The sequence below is a fragment of the Heterocephalus glaber genome, unplaced genomic scaffold (assembly GCF_053883595.1).
Source record: "Heterocephalus glaber isolate CG9 unplaced genomic scaffold, H.glaber_assembly_v1.0 deba00000071, whole genome shotgun sequence".
Classification (NCBI taxonomy): domain Eukaryota; kingdom Metazoa; phylum Chordata; class Mammalia; order Rodentia; family Bathyergidae; genus Heterocephalus; species Heterocephalus glaber.
The window spans coordinates 28,874,642-28,901,100 of NW_028258137.1; the positions used below are offsets into that span (position 1 = coordinate 28,874,642).

At 44.9% G+C, this 26,459-nt stretch overlaps 2 protein-coding genes across 5 annotated transcripts in view; one reads left to right on the forward strand and one right to left on the reverse strand.

The window, feature by feature from the left end:
• Positions 1-248: 248 nt before the first annotated feature.
• The window catches only part of LOC110347620 (uncharacterized), a 68,806-nt gene continuing 42,595 nt past the window's right edge, over positions 249-26,459 (reverse strand). For 2 of the 4 annotated variants that reach the window (XM_087185368.1, XM_087185258.1), the window contains one exon: positions 12,139-22,085. In XM_087185368.1, the coding sequence (XP_087041494.1) occupies positions 22,071-22,085 (15 nt within the window). In that variant the 3' untranslated portion in view covers positions 12,139-22,070. Of the gene's footprint in view, positions 2,040-12,138; positions 22,086-26,459 lie in introns of those variants that run through there. The other 2 variants (XR_015440466.1, XM_087185421.1) reach the window with 2 other exon arrangements.
• LOC147830666 (metallothionein-4) lies at positions 23,979-26,169 on the forward strand. Its single transcript, XM_087185658.1, has 3 exons — positions 23,979-24,080; positions 25,428-25,493; positions 25,972-26,169. The coding sequence occupies exons 1-3, from the start codon at positions 24,050-24,052 to the stop codon at positions 26,061-26,063; spliced, it is 189 nt and encodes a 62-aa protein (XP_087041784.1). The 5' UTR covers positions 23,979-24,049; the 3' UTR covers positions 26,064-26,169.

Sequence of the window (26,459 nt, forward strand, 5' to 3'; positions counted from 1 at the left end):
AAGAAGCTGAGTGTGGTGGTGTAAGACCGAGGGTCTTACCAAACGCTCCGAGGAGCTGACTAGTGAAGCACACCCAGGAATCCCAGCGGTGCCTTCAGAATGTAAGACTGAGAGCCTTACCAAATGCTCCGAGGAGCTGACTAGTGAAGCACACCCAGGAATCCCAGCGGTGTCTTCAGAATGTAAGACCAAGAGCCTTACCAAATGCTCCAAGGAGCTGACTACAGCGAAGAACACCCAGGAAGGAACACACCGGACAAGTTGGAAAATAAAACAGACCTTTATTAGTCTGGCCAGATGGCACTCCCAAAGCAAAATAGCTTAGAGAGACAACTGGTTCAGAATCCGAGGCTGTTTTTATAGGGGGTTAAGGGGGAAGTTAACATATAGAATTAAAGAAAAGGGGACAAAGGTTAGTGGTCGACTGTCACATATTGATGGTCAGCCGACTGTCACATATTGATGGTCAGCAGACATCTGCAGCTTGTTCTAACAATTGTGGTGCCTGGAATTTCAGTTCCGGGTAAACAAAGAGTTGAGTAGTTTACTCTGGGACTCTAGGTCTGTTACAGATCTCTATCTAGCGTCTCTAAACTAACAAGCATCTCTATCCATTAACTCACATTTTAATCACAATGGGGCTGGAGAAAAAGGAACAAAGATTATGCAGTCCCACATTTCCCACTGATTTTTTGGAACTTAAGTAATCTTACGCACAAATGTAGGTATCTATTGTATACAACAACATGACAATAATAAGCATGTACACACAACTATGATGACAACAAAAAGTTGTTTTAACCATTGTAGATTGAGCAGCCACGAAGTTAACCATTTGAACAAGTCCCCGCCATCCTCATTATATATTTTTTTAGCCAGGTCTTCTAATTGTTTTACCTTTTCTTCGATCTTTGGACCATTATCGGTAAGATTGAAACAACACATATTTTTTACTCTTTCACAACCTTGGTGGTGGAGGAGCAACAAATAGTCTATTGCTGCTCTATTATCTAAGATTGCCTGTCTCTGTTCCTGTAACTCTTGGTTAACTAATGCCAAGGTTGATGAGGTAGCATTTAACCCTTTGACCACCTTGCAAGCTAATTTTCGCACTGCCTTTTTAGCATGGACTCCTATAGAAGGCAGGGCAACAAAAGATGCTATCATGGTTATTACTTCAGCATCTGTTAACAAACCTACATCATCATCACATCCTGGTGTAGTGTAAGGTGACCAACGTTTAGTTCTGTTAGGCACAATCAAATCAGTCCTGTCTGGCAACACTACATCTAGACGACTCAAACAGCAACAGGTCTTGGTTAAATTTGCTGGAATATAATTAAAGGTTATTTTTTCACAGGTATAAAACCATCCTATGGGCAGGGAGATATGGCAATTGTTATACACAATTTTTTTGTTTTATGTGGCAGGACATCCCTTTTGACTGTTTTATCCTCAGACACTTGGTTGTATAATTTTCATACATAGCACATTCAGTTTTGTTTGACATAATTACCTTGGGTGTATATAATTTGACAGCATTTTTAGGTTTATGGCAGGTGTCATGTCCCCAATTATAACTATCCATGTAAGTAAGATTTTTTTCCTGGGATGTCCTTAAATAGGGTATAGGGTTGTATTAACTCTAAAGAGGTGCATACCGGAATGAGACAGCTTCCCAGCACATAAAGGAAATTTACATTAACATTTAAGCAGAATTCAGACAAGTTAAGCAAGTTTGCCAATTGAATCCATACATTTTTTTTGTGATCTAGTCCTTTTGGGGGCAATAATGCCAGTGTCCCAGAGAATACTATCATTAAGGTGAAACATCTCCAACCCGTTCCAGTATTAGCTTTTGGTTGCCTGGTTGGCTAATAACCTTCCATTTGTCTTTTTTGATGTCCATGGGGGGTCCTGCTTTCAGATGGTTGCGATGTATCCAGGCAGAATGTCCAGCCATCTTCACTGCCAAGGGAGCTGACAGGACAGCAGGAACCGGTCCCTTCCAACGAGGTTCCAGGGTCTTGGAATCAAACCTGCGAATTAAAACCAAATCTCTCAGCTTATAGGGTAAAGGTTGTAAAGGTTTTTCATTTGGACTAGTCATTTTCTTTCGTAATGTCTCATGTAGTTCTGACTGAAGCTGATGAACTGCTTTCAAGGATTTAAGGAGTCGAAGGTGGGAAAATTTTTCCTTCAATTCTACATCTATTAATGGAATGATTGGGGGAGATCACCCATAAACAATCTGGAAGGGGGACAAATTGAGGGGAGGCTTGGGAGTGCACCTCATTCGGAGGAGGGCAAACGGGAGAAGCTCTACCCAACCTAGTTCAGTCTCCAAGCATAATTTAGTCAGAATCTCTTTTAAAATTCAATTTGTTCTTTCTACCTGTCCTGAACTTTGAGGCCTATAGGCACAGTGTAGATTTCACTTTATTTCAAGGATATTACTAATTAACTTAGATAGCTTAGCCATAAAGGCAGGACCATTGTCGGACCCCAGAGCTAAGGGCAAACCAAAACGGGGAACTATTTCTGTCAGGAGCTTTTTAACTGTTACTTCTGCTGTCTCCTTCTTAGTGGGGTATGCTTCTACCCATCCTGAAAATGTATCCACAAAAACTAGCAGGTATTTGTACCCATACATGCCAGGCTTCATTTCAGTAAAGTCCAATTCCCAATGTTCTCCTGGAGTTAGCCCTCTGTGTCCGACCCCAGGGGGCCCGGTTACCCGATTAGCATTTACCTTGAGGCAGGTGGGGCATCATCTCACCATGTCCTGGGCCTTTTGGGCTAATCCCTGGCTGACGAAATGGGGTTGTAAGGCAACCATCATCTTTTTCTCACCGAAGTGGGTAGACTCATGTAGTTCTCACAGCAATGTGTCTGCTACAGTGGATGGGAGCACCACCTTTCCCTCCTTAGTCGTCCACCACCCATGTTTTCCTCGAGTCCAGCGTCTCCTGTTCATTTCTGTTATCTCCTTGTCTGTATATTTAGGTTTTTCTGGGAGTACCGGTGTGGGAAGCAGAACCATTTGCTTCCCCACTGATTTTTGGGCAGCTTGTCTTGCTGCCTGATCAGCAGCATTATTACCAATCATCTCGGGGCTTGACCCCTTTTGGTGCCCATGCCAATGGATGATGGCAACCTCTTGGGGCAACCAGATGGCTTGTAGCAGTGCCAATATCTCAGTCTTAATTTTAATTTTCTTTTCTTTAGAGGTCAACAGTCCTCTATTTTGATAAATTTCCCTGTGTACGTGGGCGGTGGCAAAAGCATGACAGCTATCAGTGAATATATTTATCCTTTTTTCCTTTTCCCAATTCCAGAGCCTAAGGGCTCAATGGCATGGGGAGTAATCAAAGTCAAATCCTGTCCAAAGGTCAATTTGTCAGCCTCTCGGGTTAAAGGAGCTGCTGCTGCTACTGTCCTCAAACAAGTAGGCCACCCTCGGGCCACTGGGTCGAGCTTCTTTGAGAGGTATGCCACAGGCCACTTTCATGGCCCAAAAGCTGAGTAATCACTCCTTTAGTTACCCCATTTTTCTCTGTCACATACTGTGGGACTGTATAACCTTTGTTCCTTTTTCTCCAGCCCCATTGTGATTAAAATGTGAGTTAATGGATGGAGATGCTTGTTAGTTTAGGGACGCTAGATAGGGATCTGTAACAGACCTAGAGTCCCAGAGTAAACTACTCAACTCTTTGTTTACCTGGAACTGAAATTCCAGGCACCACAATTGTTAGAACAAGCTGCAGATGTCTGCTGACCATCAATATGTGACAGTCGACCACTAACCTTTGTCCCCTTTTCTTTAATTCTATATGTTAACTTCCCTCTCAACCCTCTATAAAAACAGCCTCAGATTCTGAGCCAGTTGTCTCTCTAAGCTATTTTGCTTTGGGAGTGCCATCTGGCCAGACTAATACAGGTATGTTTTATTTTCCAACTTGTCCGGTGTGTTCCTTCCCAGGTGTGCTTCACTAGTCAGCTCCTTGGAGCATTTGGTAAGGCTCTTGGTCTTACATTCTGAAGGCACCGCTGGGATTCCTGGGTGTGCTTCACTAATCAGCTCCTCGGAGTGTTTGGTAAGGCCCTCGGTCTTACATTTTGGAGGCCCCAGCGAGATCCCTGGGTAAGGAACCCCAGTTCAGCCAAGACTCTGTGGCGGAATCCAGCAGGAGACTCAGGCACAAACCTCAGAAAACCTCCGGAGGTAAGTTTTTGGCCAGTTGCAACCATTTGTTGTCAGGAGTGAGGTGGCTGATGGGCCGGTAAGCCTCCCCTGACCCCAAGGTTCCTGACAAGGAACAAGGGAAGGTTTAGTTTTGCTTTTGTTGTGGCGCCTGTTTGTCTTGTCATTCATATGTTAGTGTCCTGTCTGTTGTGTGTTTAGTTTTGTATTTCTTTCCAAACCATCAGAACAGAGATGGGAGGATCCTGCTCCAGAAATACCCCATTGGATTGTTTTCTCACTAATTTTAAATTGGCTTTTTCCCCCCTGAACAGGAGAATGAATATGGGGTTAAATTGTCTCGTGGAAAACTTCACTCCCTGTGTCAATTGGAATGGCCAGCCTTTGGAGTTGAATGGCCAGCTGAGGGCTCTTTTGACCCAGGTCTCTGCAGGGCAGTATGGAAAAGGGTCACCAGGCACCCTAGCCATCCTGATCAGTTTCCATATATAAATATCTGGGTTCGGGCTTGTCAAGAGCCTCCGGCATGGTTACAGCATTGTTCCCTGCGAACAAACTCTCGCATTCTGGTTATGGCCCCAAGGGAACCCCAAGAGGCCAAAACCTGGGCTCCCAAGCTGGTGCTCTCACAAGATCCTGACCCCTTAGATCTTCTTATAAGACCTCCACCCTATGTGGAGCCATCCTCCTCCTCTGATAAAGCTGGGCCCAGAGCTTGAAACTCTCTCTCCCCTCCTCTTCTCGAAGAAGGAAAATCTCCAGATTCTATAACCTCCCCCTCCCACACATGAACAGGGGCCGCTTATGGTCCCCACGGAGCTCCCACTGAAGGGACTAGTTCAGTTCTTCTTCTGCCTCTTAGGGAAGTAGAACAGGGTCATTATGTCTATATCCCTTTCTCTACCAGTGATCTGTATAATTGGAAACATCAAAATCCCCCTTTTTCAGAAAAACCCCAGGCTTTGATCTCCCTCCTAGAATCTGTTTTTCATACACATGACCCAACCTGCGATGACTGTCAACAACTTCTCCAAGCTCTTTTTACCTCTGAGGAAAGAGAAAGGATCCAAGGGCAAGCCATAAAGTCGGTGTTAGGGGAAACAGAGGGCCCCCTCGATGAGCAACAGTGGGCCCGTCTTGAGGCACAACTTCTGTCCACCCGTCCCCTATGGCAAGTTAATTCCTTGGGCGGGAGAGAAGCTCTCCAAAACTACCATCAGCATCTCCTAGCTGGCTTGAGGGGAGCCGCTCGAAAGCCTACCAACTTGAACAAGGTAAGCGAGGTCCTTCAAGGACCTGAGGAATCCCCTTCTGCCTTTCTGGAGCATCTGTTGGAAACATACCGTACGTATACTCCAATTGACCCAGATGCCCCTGCAAATCGACAGGCAATTAATTTGGCTTTTGCCACTCAGTCGGCTCCAGATATTAGAAAGAAACTACAGCGGATGGAAGGATTTGAGGGAGAAAACAGGGAAAAGTTGATGAGTGTGGCAATGAAGGTGTTTAACAATAGGGATCCTTTTGAGGATAGAATGGCTAAAAAGATAAGAAGGGCAAACATTGCAGCCTTGACAGATGGAGGTTTTATCCAAAAGGAATACAAAGAAAATAAAAAAGAGGATAAAAGTAAAGTATGGCCCTTGTTAGAGAAGGATCAATGTGCATATTGCAAAGAGAAGGGCCATTACAAGAGGGATTATAAAAAGTTAAAAGAAAAGAGAGAGAAAGAGACTAAGAAAGAAAGAGACAGAGTTCTTCTAGTAGATAAAAAAGATTGACGAGGCCAAGGTGGGGATATCCAAACACATCCACCAACTCCAGGAAGCCAGCATCCTGGTCCCTTGCCAGTCAGCCTGGAATACACCCCTGCTTCCTGTGAGGAAGCCTGGCACCTCGGACTTCAGACCGGTACAGGATTTGCGGGAAGTAAACAGCCAGGTGGAGACTGTTCACCCAACAGTGCCAAACCCCTATACTCTGTTGAGTCTCATCCCTCCTGGTCATGTGTGGTACTCAGTATTAGACCTTAAAGATGCATTTTTCAGCCTGCCTCTAACACCTGTGAGCCAGCCCCTCTTTGCCTTCGAATGGACTGACCCAGCCACCGGAACAACCGGACAGCTGACATGGACCCGGCTGCCGCAGAGATTCAAAAACTCCCCCACTCTGTTTGGGGAAGCTCTCAGCAAAGATCTACAAGAGGTAAGAAAAGTGTTTCCCCAGGCGACTATTCTTCAGTATGTTGATGACCTTCTGGTGGCGACTTCAAAGGATAAGGAACGTGTTGCAGCCACCTGAAAGCCTCCTGAAAGCCCTCCAGGAACTAGGATATCGGATGTCCTGGAAGAAAGCTCAACTCTGCCAGACCAAGGTAACCTATTTGGGCTATATTCTTGCAAAGGGAAAGAGAAGGCTGGCAGAATCGAGAGTATCTGCAATTCTCCAGATTCCGAAGCCGGGCTCAAAGAAACAGGTGGGAGAGTTCCTAGGGGCAGTTGGCTATTACAGGATTTGGATTCCTGGCTTTGCTGAGATTGCCAAGCCCCTACATGAGGCCACTGCAGGAAGAAATACACCCCTCGAATGGACTGAGGCTTGCCAGCAGGCATTTCAATTGCTTAAGACTGCACTTGCATCGGCACCAGCCCTGGCATTGCCAGACTTAAACAAACCCTTTACCTTGTATGTGACAGAGAAAAATGGGGTGGCTAAGGGAGTGACTACTCAGCTTTTGGGGCCATGAAAGCGGCCTGTAACATACCTCTCCAAAAAGCTCAACCCAGTGGCCTGAGGGTGGCCTAATTGTTTGAAGACAATAGCAGCAGCAGCTGCTTTAACCCGAGAGGCTGACAAATTGACCTTTGGACAGGATTTAACTTTGATCACTCCCCATGCCATTGAGCCCTTGTTAAATAGCTCACCTAGCAAGTGGCTGTCTAATGCCAGACTGTTACAATATCAAGGACTCTTATTAGAACAGCCACGCATTAAGTTTGTCACCACCGCTGGCCTCAATCCGGCTACTCTACTCCCAGAATCTGATGAACAAATGCCCATCCAGGATTGCCTTGAGACTCTTGAAAACTCGAGGGGAGGACATCCAGACTTGATGGACCAGGCCCTCCCCTGTGCAGAGATAACATTCTATACTGCTGGGTGCAGTTTCGTTCGTGATGGTGTACAGTATGCTGGAGCGGAGGTGGTCAACCAGGACCAACAGGTGAAATGGGAGCAGGGACTACCTCAAGGGACATCAGCACAGAGGGCTGAGCTGATTGCTTTAACTAAGGCTCTGGAATTGGGAAAAGGAAAAAAGATGATGGCTGCCTTACGACCCCATTTCATCAGTGAGGGATTAGCCCAAAAGGCTCAGGACATGGTGAGACGATGCCACACCTGCCTCAAGGTAAATGCTAATCGGGTAACCGGGCCCCCTGGGGTCCGGCACAGAGGGCTAACTCCAGGGGAACATTGGAAATTGGACTTTACTAAAATGAAGCCTGGCATGTATGAGTACAAATACCTGCTAGTTTTTGTGGATACATTTTCAGGATGGGTAGAAGCATACCCCACTAAGAAGGAGACAGCAGAAGTAACAGTTAAAAGGCTCCTGACAGAAATAGTTCCCCATTTTGGTTTGCCCTTAGCTCTGGGGTCCGACAATGGTCCAGCCTTTATGGCTAAGCTATCTAAGTTAATTAGTAATATCCTTGAAATAAAGTGAAATCTACACTGTGCCTATAGGCCTCAAAGTTCAGGACAGGTAGAAAGAACAAATTGAACTTTAAAAGAGATTCTGACTAAATTATGCTTGGAGACTGAACTAGGTTGGGTAGAGCTTCTCCCTTTTGCCCTCCTCCGAATGAGGTGCACTCCCAAGCCTCCCCTCAATTTGTCCCCCTTCCAGATTGTTTATGGGTGATCTCCCCCAATCATTCCATTAATAGATGTAGAATTGAAGGAAAAATTTTCCCACCTTCGACTCCTTAAATCCTTGAAAGCAGTTCATCAGCTTCAGTCAGAACTACATGAGACATTACGAAAGAAAATGACTAGTCCAAATGAAAAACCTTTACAACCTTTACCCTATAAGCTGAGAGATTTGGTTTTAATTCGCAGGTTTGATTCCAAGACCCTGGAACCTCGTTGAAAGGGACTGGTTCCTGCTGTCCTGTCAGCTCCCTTGGCAGTGAAGATGGCTGGACATTCTGCCTGGATACATCGCAACCATCTAAAAGCAGGACCCCCCATGGACGTCAAAAAGGACAAATAGAAGGTTATCAGCCAACTAGGCGACCAAAAGCTAATACTGGAACGGGTTGGAGATGTTTCGCCTTAATGATGATATTCTCTGGGACACTGGCATTATTGCCCCCAAAAGGACTAGATCACAAAAAAATGTATGGATTCAATTGGCAAACTTGCTTAACTTGTCTGAATTCTGCTTAAATGTTAATGTAAATTTCCATTATGTGCTGGAAAGCTGTCTCATTCTGGTATGCACCTCTTTAGAGTTAATACAACCCTATACCCTATTTAAGGACATCCCAGGAAAACAATCTTACTTACATAGATAGTTATAATTGGGGACATGACACCTGCCATAAACCTAAAAATGCTGTCAAATTATATACACCCAAGGTAATTATGTCAAACAAAACTGAATGTGCTATGTATGAAAATTATACAACCAAGTGTCTGAGGATAAAACAGTCAAAAGGGATGTCCTGCCACATAAAACAAAAAAATTGTGTATAACAATTGCCATATCTCCCTGCCCATAGGATGGTTTTATACCTGTGAAAAAATAACCTTTAATTATATTCCAGCAAATGTAACCAAGACCCGTTGCTGTTTGAGCCGTCGAGCTGTAGTGTTACCAGACAAGACTGATTTGATTGTGCCTAACAGAACTAAACGTTGGTCACCTTACACTACACCAGGATGCGATGATGACATAGGTCTGTTAATAGATGCTGAAGTAATAACCATGATAGCATCTTTTATTGCCCTGCCTTCTATAGAAGTCCATGCTGAAAAGACAGTACGAAAATTAGCTTGCAAGGTGGTCAAAGGGTTAAATGCTACCTCATCAGCCTTGGCATTAGTTAACCAAGAGTTACAGGAACAGAGACAGGCAATCTTAGATAATAGAACAACAATAGACTATTTGTTGCTCCTCTACCACCAAGGTTATGAAAGAGTAAAGAATATGTGTTGTTTCAATCTTACCAATAATGGTCCAAAGATAAAAGAAAAGGTAAAACAATTAGAAGATCTGGCTAAAAAAAATATAATCAGGATGGCGGGGACTTGTTCAAATGGTTAACTTCGTGGTTGCCCAACCTACAATGGTTAAAAAAACCCAACTTTTTCTCATCATCATATTTGTGTGTACATGCTTATTATTGTCATGTTGTTGTATACAATGGATACTTACATTTGTGCATAAGATTACTTAAGTTCCAAAAAAATCAGTGGGGAATGTGGGACTGCATAACCTTTGTTCCTTTTTCTCCAGCCCCATTGTGATTAAAATGTGAGTTAATGGATAGAGATGCTTGTTAGTTTAGGGACCCTAGATAGGGATCTGTAACAGACCTAGAGTCCCAGAGTAAGCTACTCAACTCTTTGTTTACCTGGAACTGAAATTCCAGGCACCACAATTGTTAGAACAAGCTGCAGATGTCTGCTGACCATCAATATGTGACAGTCGACCACTAACCTTTGTCCCCTTTTCTTTAATTCTATATGTTAACTTCCCCCTCAACCCCCTATAAAAACAGCCTCGGATTCTGAGCCAGAGGCCTCTCTAAGCTATTTTGCTTTGGGAGTGCTGTCTGGCCAGACTAATAAAGGTCTGTTTTCCAACTTGTCTGGTGTGTTCCTTCCTGGGTGTTCTTCGCTGTAGTCAGCTCCTTGGAGCATTTGGTAAGGCTCTTGGTCTTACATTCTGAAGGCACCGCTGGGATTCCTGGGTGTGCTTCACTAGTCAGCTCCTCGGAGCATTTGATAAGGCCCTCAGTCTTACAATACAAGGTAAAGGGCTTGTTTAAGTCTGGCAATGCCAGGGCTGGTGCCCACGTAAGTGCAGTCTTAAGCAATTGAAATGCCTGCTGGCAAGCCTCAGTCCATTGGAGGGGTGTATTTTCTCCCGCAGTGGCCTCATGTAGGGGTTTGGCAATCTCAGCAAAGCCAGGAATCCAAATCCTGTAATAGCCAACTGCCCCTAGGAACTCTCCCACCTGTTTCTTTGAGCCTGGCTTCAGAATCTGGAGAATTGCAGATACTCTCGATTCTGCCAGCCTCCTCTTTCCCTTTGCAAGAATATAGCCCAAGTAGGTTACCTTGGTCCGGCAGAGTTGAGCTTTCTTCCAGGACACCCAATATCCCAGTTCCTGGAGGGCTTTCAGGAGGCCCTCGGTGGCTGCAATGCATTCTTTATCTGTTGAAGTTGCCACCAGGAGGCCATCAACATACTGAAGAATAGTCGCCTGGGGAAACACTTTTCTTACCTCTTGCAGATCTTTGCTGAGAGCTTCCCCAAACAGAGTGGGGGAGTTTTTGAATCCCTGCGGCAGCCGGGTCCATGTCAGCTGTCCGGTTGTTCCGGTGGCTGGGTCAGTCCATTCGAAGGCAAAGAGGGGCTGGCTCACAGGTGTTAGAGGCAGGCTGAAAAATGCATCTTTAAGGTCTAATACTGAGTACCACACATGACCAGGAGGGATGAGACTCAACAGAGTATAGGGGTTTGGCACTGTTGGGTGAACAGTCTCCACCTGGCTGTTTACTTCCCGCAAATCCTGTACCGGTCTGAAGTCCGAGGTGCCAGGCTTCCTCACAGGAAGCAGGGGTGTATTCCAGGCTGACTGGCAAGGGACCAGGATGCTGGCTTCCTGGAGTTGGTGGATGTGTTTGGATATCCCCACCTTGGCCTCGTCAATCTTTTTTATCTACTAGAAGAACTCTGTCTCTTTCTTTCTTAGTCTCTTTCTCTCTCTTTTCTTTTAACTTTTTATAATCCCTCTTGTAATGGCCCTTCTCTTTGCAATATGCACATTGATCCTTCTCTAACAAGGGCCATACTTTACTTTTATCCTCTTTTTTATTTTCTTTGTATTCCTTTTGGATAAAACCTCCATCTGTCAAGGCTGCAATGTTTGCCCTTCTTATCTTTTTAGCCATTCTATCCTCAAAAGGATCCCTATTGTTAAACACCTTCATTGCCACACTCATCAACTTTTCCCTGTTTTCTCCCTCAAATCCTTCCATCTGCTGTAGTTTCTTTCTAATATCTGGAGCTGACTGAGTGGCAAAAGCCAAATTAATTGCCTGTCGATTTGCAGGGGCATCTGGGTCAATTGGAGTATACGTACGGTATGTTTCCAACAGATGCTCCAGAAAGGCAGAAGGGGATTCCTCAGGTCCTTGAAGGACCTCGCTTACCTTGTTCAAGTTGGTAGGCTTTCGAGCGGCTCCCCTCAAGCCAGCTAGGAGATGCTGATGGTAGTTTTGGAGAGCTTCTCTCCCGCCCAAGGAATTAACTTGCCATAGGGGACGGGTGGACAGAAGTTGTGCCTCAAGACGGGCCCACTGTTGCTCATCGAGGGGGCCCTCTGTTTCCCCTAACACCGACTTTATGGCTTGCCCTTGGATCCTTTCTCTTTCCTCAGAGGTAAAAAGAGCTTGGAGAAGTTGTTGACAGTCATCGCAGGTTGGGTCATGTGTATGAAAAACAGATTCTAGGAGGGAGATCAAAGCCTGGGGTTTTTCTGAAAAAGGGGGATTTTGATGTTTCCAATTATACAGATCACTGGTAGAGAAAGGGATATAGACATAATGACCCTGTTCTACTTCCCTAAGAGGCAGAAGAAGAACTGAACTAGTCCCTTCAGTGGGAGCTCCGTGGGGACCATAAGCGGCCCCTGTTCATGTGTGGGAGGGGGAGGTTATAGAATCTGGAGATTTTCCTTCTTCGAGGAGAGGAGGGGAGAGAGAGTTTCAAGCTCTGGGCCCAGCTTTATCAGAGGAGGAGGATGGCTCCACATAGGGTGGAGGTCTTATAAGAAGATCTAAGGGGTCAGGATCTTGTGAGAGCACCAGCTTGGGAGCCCAGGTTTTGGCCTCTTGGGGTTCCCTTGGGGCCATAACCAGAATGCGAGAGTTTGTTCGCAGGGAACAATGCTGTAACCATGCCGGAGGCTCTTGACAAGCCCGAACCCAGATATTTATATATGGAAACTGATCAGGATGGCTAGGGTGCCTGGTGACCCTTTTCCATACTGCCCTGCAGAGACCTGGGTCAAAAGAGCCCTCAGCTGGCCATTCAACTCCAAAGGCTGGCCATTCCAATTGACACAGGGAGTGAAGTTTTCCACGAGACAATTTAACCCCATATTCATTCTCCTGTTCAGGGGGGAAAAAGCCAATTTAAAATTAGTGAGAAAACAATCCAATGGGGTATTTCTGGAGCAGGATCCTCCCATCTCTGTCCTGATGGTTTGGAAAGAAATACAAAACTAAACACACAACAGACAGGACACTAACATATGAATGACAAGACAAACAGGCGCCACAACAAAAGCAAAACTAAACCTTCCCTTGTTCCTTGTCAGGAACCTTGGGGTCAGGGGAGGCTTACCGGCCCATCAGCCACCTCACTCCTGACAACAAATGGTTGCAACTGGCCAAAAACTTACCTCCGGAGGTTTTCTGAGGTTTGTGCCTGAGTCTCCTGCTGGATTCCGCCACAGAGTCTTGGCTGAACTGGGGTTCCTTACCCAGGGATCTCGCTGGGGCCTCCAAAATGTAAGACCGAGGGCCTTACCAAACACTCCGAGGAGCTGATTAGTGAAGCACACCCAGGAATCCCAGCGGTGCCTTCAGAATGTAAGACCAAGAGCCTTACCAAATGCTCCAAGGAGCTGACTAGTGAAGCACACCTGGGAAGGAACACACCGGACAAGTTGGAAAATAAAACATACCTGTATTAGTCTGGCCAGATGGCACTCCCAAAGCAAAATAGCTTAGAGAGACAACTGGCTCAGAATCTGAGGCTGTTTTTATAGAGGGTTGAGAGGGAAGTTAACATATAGAATTAAAGAAAAGGGGACAAAGGTTAGTGGTCGACTGTCACATATTGATGGTCAGCAGACATCTGCAGCTTGTTCTAACAATTGTGGTGCCTGGAATTTCAGTTCCAGGTAAACAAAGAGTTGAGTAGTTTACTCTGGGACTCTAGGTCTGTTACAGATCCCTATCTAGGGTCTCTAAACTAACAAGCATCTCCATCCATTAACTCACATTTTAATCACAATGGGGCTGGAGAAATAGGAACAAAGGTTATGTAGTCCCACAGTGGCCCACATCTGTAATTCCAGCACTCAGGAGGCTGAGGCAGGAGGATTGCTGCAAGTTCAAGGCCAGCTTGGGCTACATAGTGTAGCCTGAACAGAGCAGGAGCCTGTCTCAAAAAACAACAAAAAAAGACAAGAACCAGGGATGCTGTTGCATGCGTATAATCCAAGCTACTTGGGAGGCTGAGGCAGGATTACAAATTCAGTATCAGCCAGGACAATTTAATGAGAGTCCCAAAATTAAAAAATAGAAGGGTCTGGGGATGTAGCTCAGTGGTGGAGCACTTGCCTAGAGCATACAAAGTCTTTGGTTTGATATCCCGTATTATTAAAAAAAGAGAGAAAAAATTGTTCTTGAGAATGTGGCAAAATTGGGCTTTTTATATATAGTTGGTAGAAATATAAAATGATGTAGCTACTTTGGAAAGAAATTTGGCAATTTTTATTCAAAAGTTAAACATAGAGCTACTGTGTAACTCAGCAATTCTGCTCCTAAATACCCAAGAGAAATAAAAATATATCCAAACAATGACTCATGCACATTCATTCATAGCCATTTATGAACACATCCAAGCAGCTCAAGTGTCAATCAGTTGGTGAATTGATAAACAAAATGTAATATATCCATATACTACTCAGCAATTGAAAAAAAAAGAAAAAGAAATAAGGCTGAGGTTATAGTTCCATGGTAGAGTGCATGAAGCCCTGGGTTTGATCCCAGAACCGCAAAGCAAAACAAAACATGAGATTACTAATACATGCTACAACATAGAATAAATCTCAAAAATATCATGTTAACTGAAAGAAGCCATATATAAAAGACTAATTAATGTATTATGCTATTTATATTAAATATCTAGAAAAGGCATACTTAAAAAACAGAAAACAGATCTGGAGATACCTAGGGTTTAACTGCAAACAGGTACAAGAGAACTTTTGGATAACAGAAGTGTTCTAAAACTGAGAATGGTTGCTCAACTCTAAAAATTTGCTAGTATTTAATGAACACTTACAGTGAGTGAATTTTACACCAAAAACTATATCTTGATAAAAATGAAATAAAGTCATTCTTGATAAATGCCTTTAGTGGGCCAGAAACTTTGAGAACTTCCTGAAAAGTCCAAAATAGATGGAAAGCAAAGCAATAGTGGCCACAATATATAAGGAGCTTCCACAAATCAGTAAGAAAATGATGAAGTTATATTTAAAAAAGAAATGGCAAACAACTGAGTAGAAAAAAATGATAAAAAACATAAACCAGCAATCACAGAAAATGACCACAAAATTGTCAGTAAACTAATGGAAATGTGTGCAATTTAAAACAAGAATGCCAGTGTTTTATCTAGCAGGTCTACCAAAATGCAAGGTTAACAGAATGCAAGGAAATGGAGCATGCAAAACACTCAGATATTGTTGGTGATGTGCAAATTGGAACAGCCTCAGGAGGGAACTCTTCGGCAACTCCTACTAAATGTAAAAAGGGCTCCAGTGAATACACATCTCACAATTCAGAGAAACTCATGGACAGGGTAGCACAAGAAGGAATCATGAATATTGGAGGTCAATCAATCCTCTGCCTAGAGAGGGGGCAGGCAAGGGCTAAGAAAAAAAGACAATAGAGATTTGTTCAATTTTAAGTATGGGGGTGGGGGTCAGTGCCTCAGAGCAGGCAAAGGCAGACACCCCAAGCTCCCCACTAATTATTGGGTTCATGGAGAGTATTAGAACACCTGGAGGGGGGCCATAATCCTTAATTGAGGAGGAAGTATCAGATGACCTGGAGGGTGGCAGTAATCCTATAAGATTGAGCATTTTATGCTGTTGAGGATTTTAGGACAATGAGGAGTTTATGTTGATTAGCCCTGTGAGATGAGCAAAATGTTCTTATCACAGTAGGTGGGATGAGTTAAGCTGATAAGGAATTTGCCCCTTCCCAGGTGAAACCTTTCTCTTTTCATATTACTACTGGGTTCTTAAAGAACCAGGATGTCTTCAGCTGATGTAATCTTGCCCTTGAGATTGCAGCATTAGGGGACTGTTGAGGCCTCTGACAGCCCTAATCATAATTTAATTGTGAAATGATTTTTTTCCCCAAAATTATGGAAAATGGCTCCCAACACATGAGGGCTGCAGATGTAATTCTGAGTTACAGGGTTTAACATATACAAGGCTCTGGGTTTGATCCCCAGCTCGGGAAAACTAAACAAAACCAAACCAAACAGTAATCACAGTCTGCATAATAACAAAAAGTAAGCACCACCTAAATGTCCATCCATCGGTCTGTAAAAGGGTTTCAAAAGTGAAGTAGAATAACCATTGTGTGACCTTCTGTATAGCAGTTAGATTTTTATCTTTCCTGAGATCCTAGAAAGATTGTTGAGTGAAAAAAAGGTGTTGTCTCGCATACTTAAGAATTAATCAAACAGAAGTGAAATATGAATATGGATAAAGCTAAAGACCTACTCGATTCTCTTGGAATATCCCAGTTCCTTTGCATGCATTTATATTCATATACATGTGTAGTTGTACTTCATTTTAAAAAAGAATCCACATTGCTCTGTATGTGCTATTTTATAGTTTGTCCTTTCCACATAATGATAAGCTGTGGAAGTCTTCCCATTGCAGCTCCCACAGCCTTACCTCATTCTTTTTATTAATGCTCATTACGATCATGCTTAAACTACTTTCCTACACACGGACATTTCACTAGACTTTGCAGGGAGTCTATATGATGATATACCGAACCTCTTGGGTTGAAGGTATGTACATTTTACAATTGAGTAACTTCTGCTAAAATAGCCTCCTAAGTGGCTCTAACTAATTTATGCTCCAGAAGAGGATAGAAATATGTAAGCATGTATCTATCATTTATCCACCCTTCTCTGTTAATAAAAAATAAGTGTTTGGTACTTATGCCACATAGATGGGCAAAATGATATTTTAGTGTTTCTTTGGTGGAATGAGATTAAAGATTATTTTCCTTGTTCTTTAGCCTTTCAAGTGTGTTTTTTCTTGAATTATTTACTTATATTCTTTGACTAATTTTTCTTTGACTAATTTTTCTATTGAGTTGTTCATTTCTCGTCAATTTGTAGGAACTCTATAAGTTTTCAACATGGAACTTTTGTCAAATGGGTGAACAAGAACCAGGGATTTAGCTCAGTGGCACCACACTTGCCTCACAAAGTGCAAGAGTCTGAGTTCGATCTCCCATACCAAAAAAAAGGGGGTGAACAAAAGATCAATAGGTACATACACACGGATGACAAAAGACCGGAAGTGTATACTTACATTGTTACCAGTCGGTCCGATATGAAGGACTAGATGGATGAATCAGCAGAAGTTTCTTTCCTCACAGTTCTCGAAGCAAGAGATCCTAGACTGAGGCATCAGTGTGGCTGGTTCTTAGTGAGGCTTCTCTTCCTGGCCTGTAGGGGCCCCCACCTTACAGCCTTCAAGTTCACACAGCCTCTTTGTGTGCAAGAGAGAGGTATTGAGCAGGCCCTCTGGTGACTCTTCTTACTAGGACACTAATCCATGTAAGTACCAAGGCCCCGCTCTTAGGGCTTCATTCAACCTTAATTAGCTCACTATAGGGCTTACATCCACATACAGTCAAATTGCGGGTCAGGGCTTCAACTTGATTTTGGAGGAAGGACAATTCAGTCCATAGCACACAATATAACCACTATTTTCTATTGTGTTTAGCTTTTATTATTTTTTGTGGGTTTTTTTGTTTGTTTATTTGTTTGTTTTTGGTACCTGGGATTGAACTGGGGACCTTGTGCTTGCCAGGCAGATGGCACCACTGAGCTAAATCCCTGGTCCTTATTATTTATTTTTTGAAGCAGAGCCTTGCTAGGTAGCTCAGGCTAGTCTCCAACTCTAAATTCTCCTGCCTCAGCTTCCTCAGTGCTGGAACAGCAAGAGTACACCACCACACCCAGGTGGTTGTTTTTAAAAGACAGTGTACAAATGCATATAAAATGTACCATTTTAAGCACTTTGAAGTGTACAGGTCAGTAATGTTTAGTACATTGAGACAGCTTTGTCACCCGTCTGGAGAACACTTTTCATCTTGCAAAACAAACTCCCTGCCCATTAGATCACCCCATCACCCCAACTCTCAGCCTCCAGAAACCTCCATTCTACTTCCTGCTTTTATGTAGACAGCATGTGATAATACCAGGTACCTCATGTAAATGGAATCAAACGGTATTGGTACTTTTGTGATTGACTTATTTCATTATTGTGATGACTGCCAGGCTCACCCATGTTGCAGTATGTGGCAAAATTTTATTACTTTTTTGGGTTGAATAATATCCTGTTGTGTTTATATCCCACATTTGGTTTATCTACTCATTCATCAGTGCACACTTTGGTTGCCTCCATCTTTTGCCTATTGCGACTAAAGCTGCTATGAGCAAGAGCACACATGTATCAAGAACTTCCTTTTCCAGGGCTGCACCTGCCTCACAAGTGCAAGGTCCTGAGTTCAATCCCCAGTACCAAAAAAACAAAAACAAAGAAAGAACTTACTTTTCCATTCTTTTGCTGATCATGTGGTTTTCTTTTCTTTCTTTTTTTTTTTGGTACCAGGGATCAAACTCTGGACCTTGCACTTTTGAGGCAGGCAGTGGAACCACTGAGCTAAATCCCTGGCCCCTGACCATATGGTTTTCTATTTTTAACCTTTGAGGAACTGCAAGACTCTTTTCCACAATGGTTTCTGTGGAAATTTTATATTTCCACCAGCAATACACAATTGTTCCAATTTCTGTTTGTTGTTAATATACCAGCCATGCTAATGGGAGTGAGGTTATTTAGCTTTGTGGTGTTTTTGTTTTTGTTTGTTTTTTCTGTGGTACCGGGGATTGAACCCTGGGCCTCATGCATGCTAGGTAAGTGCTGCAAAACTGAGCTACAGCCCCAGCCCAATATAGCTTTGTTTTTAAAGATTTTTGTTTTGTTTTGTTTTTTTCTTTTTCTTTTTTTTGTACCAGGGATTGAACTCAGGACCTTGATCTTGCCAGACTCCTGTGCCACTGAGCTACATCCCTGGCTCCTTTAATTTTTTTTTTTGTAACACAGGTAAGTCAGAAGTGCAAAAGCACAGCTAAATTTAAGGGCCTGTCCTCTACCACATTCTAATTGTATAAAATCGTGCAAATGATCCTGAACACGATTGCACCATCTGTAAAACGGGTATAACTGGGGATTTAGCTCAGTGGAGTCGCACCTGCCTTGTAAGTGCAAGATCCTGAGTTTGATCCCTGGTACCAAAAAAAAGGACTCAGCAAAACAGTCTCAAATTTACCTTGTGTGTTTGTGTGTCACTGGAGATTGACCTAGGGCCTAACCACAGAGGTATGTCCCCAGCCATTTAAAAATTTTGTATTCTGAGACAGGTTCTAAGTTGTTCAATTTGAAGTTTTGATCCTCCTGCCTCAGCCTAACCTGCCTAAACTCCCACAGCTGTCATGGGTAGGTGTGTGCTATCCTTCTACCTTCAATCTTAAAAAAAAAAAAATAATAAAGGCTTAAAGTGTTCTTTTCATTCCAATGCCTTAAATATTCTCCTATTTCCCTTTTTCCAAATTCTTTTATAGTTTGAATTTTGCTGTTAGGTTTTTAAGTCAATTGAAATTTATTTATTTATTTATTTATTTATTTACGGTACTGGGTTTTGAACTCAATGCCTTGCACTTGTGAGTAAGGCACGGAGCCAGTGCACTAAATCCCTGGCCCTGAAATTTATTTTTATAACTCTGCAAATGGTAGAAAATCATGCCAACACCAGTCTTTCTGGACAGATCAGAAATTGGGAAATATTATGAGGGGATAGGGTTTTGATATTCAGTCGGTTGGGGTCATAAGCAATGTCACACTGGAAATCTTCTAAGGAGGAAGACAAGGCTGGCACAGCCAGTGAGGAGGGAGGAGAGATGGCTCAGATAGGGTGAGGGAGGATCCCTTCCTCTCTCTGGGCTCACTTGCTTGGACCTGTCCTTGCTAGAATCAGACCATCAGAGACCACCATGAGGACAAAGGGCAGGCACGGCACACTTCTGGGACTTAACTCAGGATCATTAACCCTTCAGAGCATGGTTCATGTTCCTCCCAACCCTCACTCTTCCAAGTTGCCTTTGTCATAGCATCTTCAAGAATCAACTTGATGAGGGGCCGGGGATTTAGTTCAGTGGTTCCACTCATGCTTCGAAAGCGGAAGGACCCGAGTTCGATCCCCAGTACCAAAACAAACAAACAAAAAAAGAATCAACTTGATGAGAGAACAGAATGGTTGGGAACCCCAGAGGGACCATGGACAAGCAAACTCCCAGACCCTTACCCTGTTACTCATTAAAGGCATGACTTGTGTTTTTTCCTGAGGTAGATGGGGACTAAAAAGCTGCTTTTGTTTAAAAAAAAAAAACAAAACACCAAAGAAACAAACCAAAACTAATGACTGGCCATGCGTAATGGCTCATCCCCATAATCCTAGCACTCTGGGAGGCTGAGGCAGGAGGACTTCAAGTTCATACCCAGTTTGGGCAACATACTAACTAAACAAGGCCCCATATCACAATTTAAAAGGGGGGGTGATGGGGAAGTAGCTAGTGTAAAGGTCCCCGGATCAATCTTCAGTACCAGTGGGGGAAAAAATGACTCTACTTGGGAGTACAGATGCCCGACAGGGGGACTAAAAACAGCACAAAGCCTGGCATTGATAGGTCTCCCACCACCTCAGCAGCTATTATGTATAGTAGCTGCCCTCTTCCTATGGTGCCTTGCCCCCTCCCCTGTGTGACGTCATGCCAAGACGGTTGCTCCCACCAAAGAACAAACCCTTCTTCCCAGCATGCCCCTGTTCCCACCTAGAAAGTAACCTAATACTCGCTCACCTCCTACCACATAGTGACATCACTGGCTCCTCCATTCCCTAGTCACTACCTCACTCAACCCCACCTCAGCCCCTACAAACCCCACCCCAGTCTCTATAAAAGACTCTCCCTGCCCCGGCCATATTGCTTTTGTCTCTCCTTTGTTCAGAGACAGCCTGGCAGATCTATTCCCCTAATAAAGGCTTGCTGTGGCCTGGTCTGGTCTTGGTCTTCGGCCCTTTTACCTGACAGGCATCTCTTCCTTCATGTGTATCTGCCTACTTTATTACCTAAACTTTGAGTCAGGCGTGAGTCATGTGTGGCACAAGTCTCCCATCCCAGCACTTGGTGGGAGGTGGGGAGGGTGAGAGGAGAGGATGACAAGTCTGAGCTCAGCCTTGGCTACATAGTGAGTTCAAGGTCAGCCCGGACTACATGGTGCCACCTCGTCTAAAAACAAAGCAAAGCAAAACACAACACTTTGAGCCAGATCCTTACTCAGGTCTGTGTGTAAGCAGGCTAATCATTTAGGGAGTTCCTGAAAACTGGTAATATAAGGTTTACTAGCCTTAAATTTACCTAACCTATCTCATGCTCTCCAAGATTGAGGACACCAAGATGAGAGATTTGCAGGGACAACAGCCTGCACCAGACCCTTTGGAATGGGTGCCCAGGAGCCTCCAGTCATTGCCCCAAACCTGCAGTCACCTGGGATCCTTGGATAGTGGCAGAGCCTCTGCAAAACCGACCACCCCACACACCCTGTCCCTTGGCAGGAGCGATCATGTCATGGCAACAGGACAGCCCCGTAAGACATAAGGACTTCTCTAGAATTCTAAAATCAGAACGAGATAGTGATGAGCCAGATCCAAGCCCACCCCAGCAACCCATAAAAGCTGGCCTCTTTCTTGTTAACAGTCTGATCTTGCCGTGGTCTGAGCCTGAAGATGACCCTTCTTTGTCTCTTCCCTACTCCCTTTGTCCTCCATAGATTATGGAGTATTGTAGACCCTGGATGGCACAGCTTCAGGAGACAGTTACATTGTGTATCCTTCCTTGTTTCCTTCCTGCACATGCCCTGATCATGAAGCAATCACGCTACATTCTGTCTAGGCCCTGTAGGCCATGTAGCACTATTTGCCCCATCTTCTCTTCCTGTTTGCCTTCCACTATAAATAAGGAGCGTGTGGTGCTCCAGGCGGCCATTAGCTCATCAGGCTATGGTCCCAGCTGGTCCCAGTTATCAAGAATAATCTTGGTCTCTCTGTCTTCTTTTCTTCACCTCCCAGGGCCCTCCCCAGCTTCAGACAGCTCGGGTCGCCCGCATGATCTCAGTTGGAACTGTTCCTCCTTCAGTTTTCGCTTCAAGACAAAATCCCTTCCCTACTTTCACTTATGTTCCAGTGTATGCTCTTACCTTTAATTCACACTGTCACTGCAGTTTTCCTTTCTATTATTACAGAAGCAAAGACTCATACTGCTGTGGGCTTCCTGGACTGAGATTTGCTCCTGACTTTCAGACAGATTGGTTTTTACTCACCTCAGGCTAAGTACCCTGCACAGTGTCTGGAGCTTGCGTGACTGAATTTGCAGGTTCTTTTTCCACTTGGTACTGTTCACAAATAATCAAATAGTCCAGTCCTGGAAGCAGACAGGACATTTTATTAAATGGTCAATGAATGGAGAAGGGGTTCTCTCATTCTCAAGGCACCTTCTCTCTGAGCGACTCTAGGGTCTGGGTTTTTATTAGACTGGGTTAGGAGCTAGTGCGGTGTGTGCTGTCACAGGAGCTTTTCATAGAAAATGAAATTTCCAGGAATCAGGGAGCCACTTCTTTTCTTCCTTAATTTGGTTAGAGTGTGATCTGTCATCAGACTATGCTGTGAACACCTTTACGTCAGGGACCATTCCTGACTCACTACAATCCTGCCTCTACTCCAATGTCTGTCAAAGTGCCCTTCTGATGACAATGGCGCCAAATCCTATCTCCTCTTTAGAATTTCTTGGCTCAAATCTATGGTTTGAGCTGAGTGCAATGACATCTGCCTATAATCCCAGCACTTTGGGAGGCTGAGGGGAGTTTGAGCCCAGCCAGGGCAACTTAGTGACTTAGGGAAACCCTGTCTCAAAATGAAAAATAATGAAGGGCTGGAGATATGGCTCAATGCAAAGGCCTCGGGTGCAGTGCGCAGTAACACACACATACACACACAAATCCTTGGTTCTGTGGATCACATTGAGGCCCTGAAGGTCCTTGTGGATGACGGATGGAGAACTCACCAAGCAGAGGCCTGGGAGGAACTGAGGTACTGTCTCTACTGCTTATGGTCAGGCCCCATTTGTTCTTTTCTGACTAGCGACAACCCTTCCGAGCAGAATTCTCAGTGTGCCACATGCAGGAGATCCATCCATTTCTCCATCCCTCATTTTCACTCATTCACTCGCTTATTCATTTGTTCACTTATTCATTCACTCTTACTCATGTCTTTAGTCATTGTAGTATTCACTGGATTCTTTCCTGCAACATGCCTCAACCATTGTGCAGAACACTTGGCAGGCAGGGAGATGCTGCAGACACTAGTCTTTCCCCTTTGACCTCTCACCACGGGACTGGTGGGTAAGATCCTGCCTACCTGCTTAGCCTTCTGTTTAAATAATCATACAGTGGAGCGGGAAGGAGTAAAGGGCACGAGAAATGTGCAAGCATGAGGGAGAATATAGAGAGATTACTTCCAGCCCAGAGAGGGAGAGATCAGAGGCAGCTTTCTGGAGAAAGAGGATTCAGCTTGGGGCAAATTTCTGTATGGGGGCTGGGTGAGAGCAGCAGCTGTGGGGAGATTTGGAGTCCCAAGATCTGAGGGGTACCTTCCATAGGCTGAAAGGTAGGCAGCTGCCTTTGTCGAAGAATGGGATTGTGATGGAGATTGGGGGCTGGTTAAATCTCCCCCAAGTCCTCTCTTATTTTTATGACTCTACCTGTGGTCTAGAAGGACATGTTGGAAACTCCAGAGGAGCACATTCCCCTGATTTTCCACCCTCTCACCCTGATAAGGGCTTTCAGAGACACCCAGGGGAAAGAGAATGAGGCTCTGGAGCATGGCAGGAGCACCCCTGAAGAAGGAGGAACAGAAATGGTAGAGGACTGGGCTGGGGATTTAGCTCAGTGGAGCTGTGCCTGCCTCACAAACACAAGGTCCTGAATTTGATCCCCGGTACCAGGAAAACAAACAAACAAACAAGAAATGGTAGATAATAGAGGAGTGTGCAGGACTTGGAGACTGGATGCACATAGCTGCCAATTTCAGCCTGAGCCTGGTTCCCTGATACCTTAGCAGGTGGAGTGGGAGCAGCCACCTGTACCCTTTTGTGACAAGCCACCCAAGAGACTACTGCTCCATCTGTCCTTTGGGCTCCTCTGCCTGCTCTCCCCAACCCCCAGTCTAGAGTGTCTGGCTGGGCCGTGTGCAGGGCGTCTGGCCCCAGGGAGAGGTGGGGTGAGCTGCACTCCACACCTACGCGGCTATAAATAGGGAGCCTGTGGCTGCTCCTCACCCTCCCTTCTTCAGTCTTCACACACAGGAGCTGTTCACACACACACCTGGACCATGGACCCTGGGGAATGCACCTGCATGTCTGGTGAGTGAGACCGCCCACCTGAGGTCCTGGGACCTTGCACTAGCATCCTATGTGGAGCATGCAGGAACCTGATTTGCTAGAACTGATGGTCCTGACACAGCAGATGGCTGAGAAGGGCACCTGAAAACCTAGGTCCTTCTAGCTGCAGGTCTCTAGGGGCTGCTACCAGAGTCCAGGCATGAGCTCTTTCTGGCCCAGAACCTGGCCACGTGGTTTGGGTCCATTGGTGCCATTCACTCATCTGCACTGCATATTTCAGGGTCTCAGCTTCGTTAGCTATGTATGGAGGTTACAAATCTCCCCTGCTGCCTTTATCCCAGGGTTGTCATGAGACTGCAAAAATCATTAAGCACTTGCAAGTGTCAGGGGAGCCCATGCGGACCTTGGAGTCTCTAAAAGTGCTCACTGCCATGGAAGCCTGTTACCCAGGGGTGAGGTTGGGGTTCACAGCCATCCTGGGCTTCACAAGCTTGGAAGATGGTATCTAGAAGTGTCAGGAGCTTCTCTCATCCTTGACAGTGCACTTCTGTACCAAAAACTTGCTAAACAGACATAACCTTTAGCATTTTGTAACACAAAGTGACAGGATGAGTCAAAAAGGAGACAATCTTGGCAGATCATAGAAAGAAAACAAGGCACGGTGCTCATTTTGGGCTTGCTTATGTCCCCTGCCCTTTCTCCTTTCTGCTCAGGGTCTCCATGTTGCCTTGCACTGGTGAGGAAGGGATGAAAGGCTTAGCAATTCCCAGAGGAACCCTGGGCTTCCTGGAGCCTACCCAGTCTAGTGGTTCTCAGTCCTGATTATACATCAGAATCTTCTGGTTGCTTTTTTCTTTTTCTTTCTTTCTTTCTTTCTTTCTTTCTTTCTTTCTTTCTTTCTTTCTTTCTTTCTTTCTTTCTTCCTTCCTTCCTCCTTCCTTCCTTCCTTCCTTCCTTCCTTCCTTCCTTCCTTCTTTCTTTCTTTCTTTCTTTCTTTTCTTTCTTTCTTTTTTTTTTTTGGTACTGGGGATCACCTCTGGGTTGCTTTTTGAAAACATTGATTCTCTTTCTCACCCAGACTGATGGATCAGACCACCTCAGGGGTTGGGCCCATGAATGTGCATTTTAACAAACTCCAGGTGAGGTTCATAGGGCCATTCTAGTTCCTGTCCACGGCCTGTGGGTGGAACCACAATGCTGAACCGTCGTCCCCAACACTGGGTTGTCTGAAGCAATGCCACTCTCTTGTTCCCAAGCAAGCTTCCCAAGCACAGCCCAGCAGCACTGCCACTGTGACAGTCTGCAGCAGACCTTGTGTTCTACTCCATCTCTGTCCTCATAGTCATGGTGCTGTGTCCTCTCTTCTAGGAGGAATGTGTGTCTGTGGAGACAACTGCAAATGCACAACTTGCAACTGTAAAACATGTCGCAAAAGTGAGTATGGAGACCTAGAGAGGTCTGATCCCTCATCCTGCACCATCCAGCCATGATGTGTTGGAGGGGGTTCTGGATGCCTTTTACCCATTTGGGAGGGATCTGAAATGAAACTGGAGTGGATGATCCCCAGAGTCAGAGATCCCCAGGGCTACAGCCAACCGAGGCAGGAAGGGATCCATGGTGTCTGGAGCAGAAAGAAGACTGAGGAGAAGTTCCTTCCTGTCCAGTGGAAAGGGGATGCAGCACTGTCCTGGAGCCACGAGCCCTGGGTTCTAGTCTTGTATCTTCCACTGTCCATGACCTTGGCAAACCTGTTCTCTCTGGGCCTCTGATGGACCCTAGATGACTCCTGAGATCCCTTCCAGCTAACATCCCACAACCTCCTGTTCCAGGGTTTGTGCTAATGTGCATTGGGGCAGGGGTACGATGGAAGTGTGGACCTAAAGCTAATTTATCCATCTTCTAATCCTTTTAGGCTGCTGTCCTTGCTGCCCCCCAGGCTGTGCCAAGTGTGCCCGGGGCTGCATCTGCAAAGGGGGCTCTGACAAGTGCAGCTGCTGCCCCTGAAACCCATTAATTGTGGGAAAGATCCTGGGAAGTGTCTGTACAGCGCATGAGTCAAACAGTTGAAATGATTGTACAATAAATTGTGCTTTTTATATATTTGCCCAAATGTGGTGTTGGTGACATTCATGTAAAGTGGTTGGAGCAATAACGTTTTCACTTGTGGTTGTTTGGTGTTTCAGAGCACGGTTTTACCCGAACCCAGCAGGACCCAGAAAGGCTGGCCCTGGGGCCTATCCCACAGCTGCCATCTGCCCACCTCCTGCAGATGGCTGCTTGCTGCAAATGCTTTCTCCTGCTGCATGAGCATTCTGGACCCCTGCACGAGGTGGCCAACAACAGGGGAGTTAATGCCCCAGGAACAGCCACGACCAATGACAAACAGAAGTTGGTGGATAA

Coding starts and splice junctions, on each gene's coding strand:
- LOC147830666 (XM_087185658.1), top strand. CDS start 24,050: ATGGACCCTGGGGAATGCACCTGCATGTCTG. Junction 24,081..25,427: donor GGAATGCACCTGCATGTCTG/GTGAGTGAGACC, acceptor CCTCTCTTCTAG/GAGGAATGTGTGTCTGTGGA. Junction 25,494..25,971: donor CTGTAAAACATGTCGCAAAA/GTGAGTATGGAG, acceptor TAATCCTTTTAG/GCTGCTGTCCTTGCTGCCCC.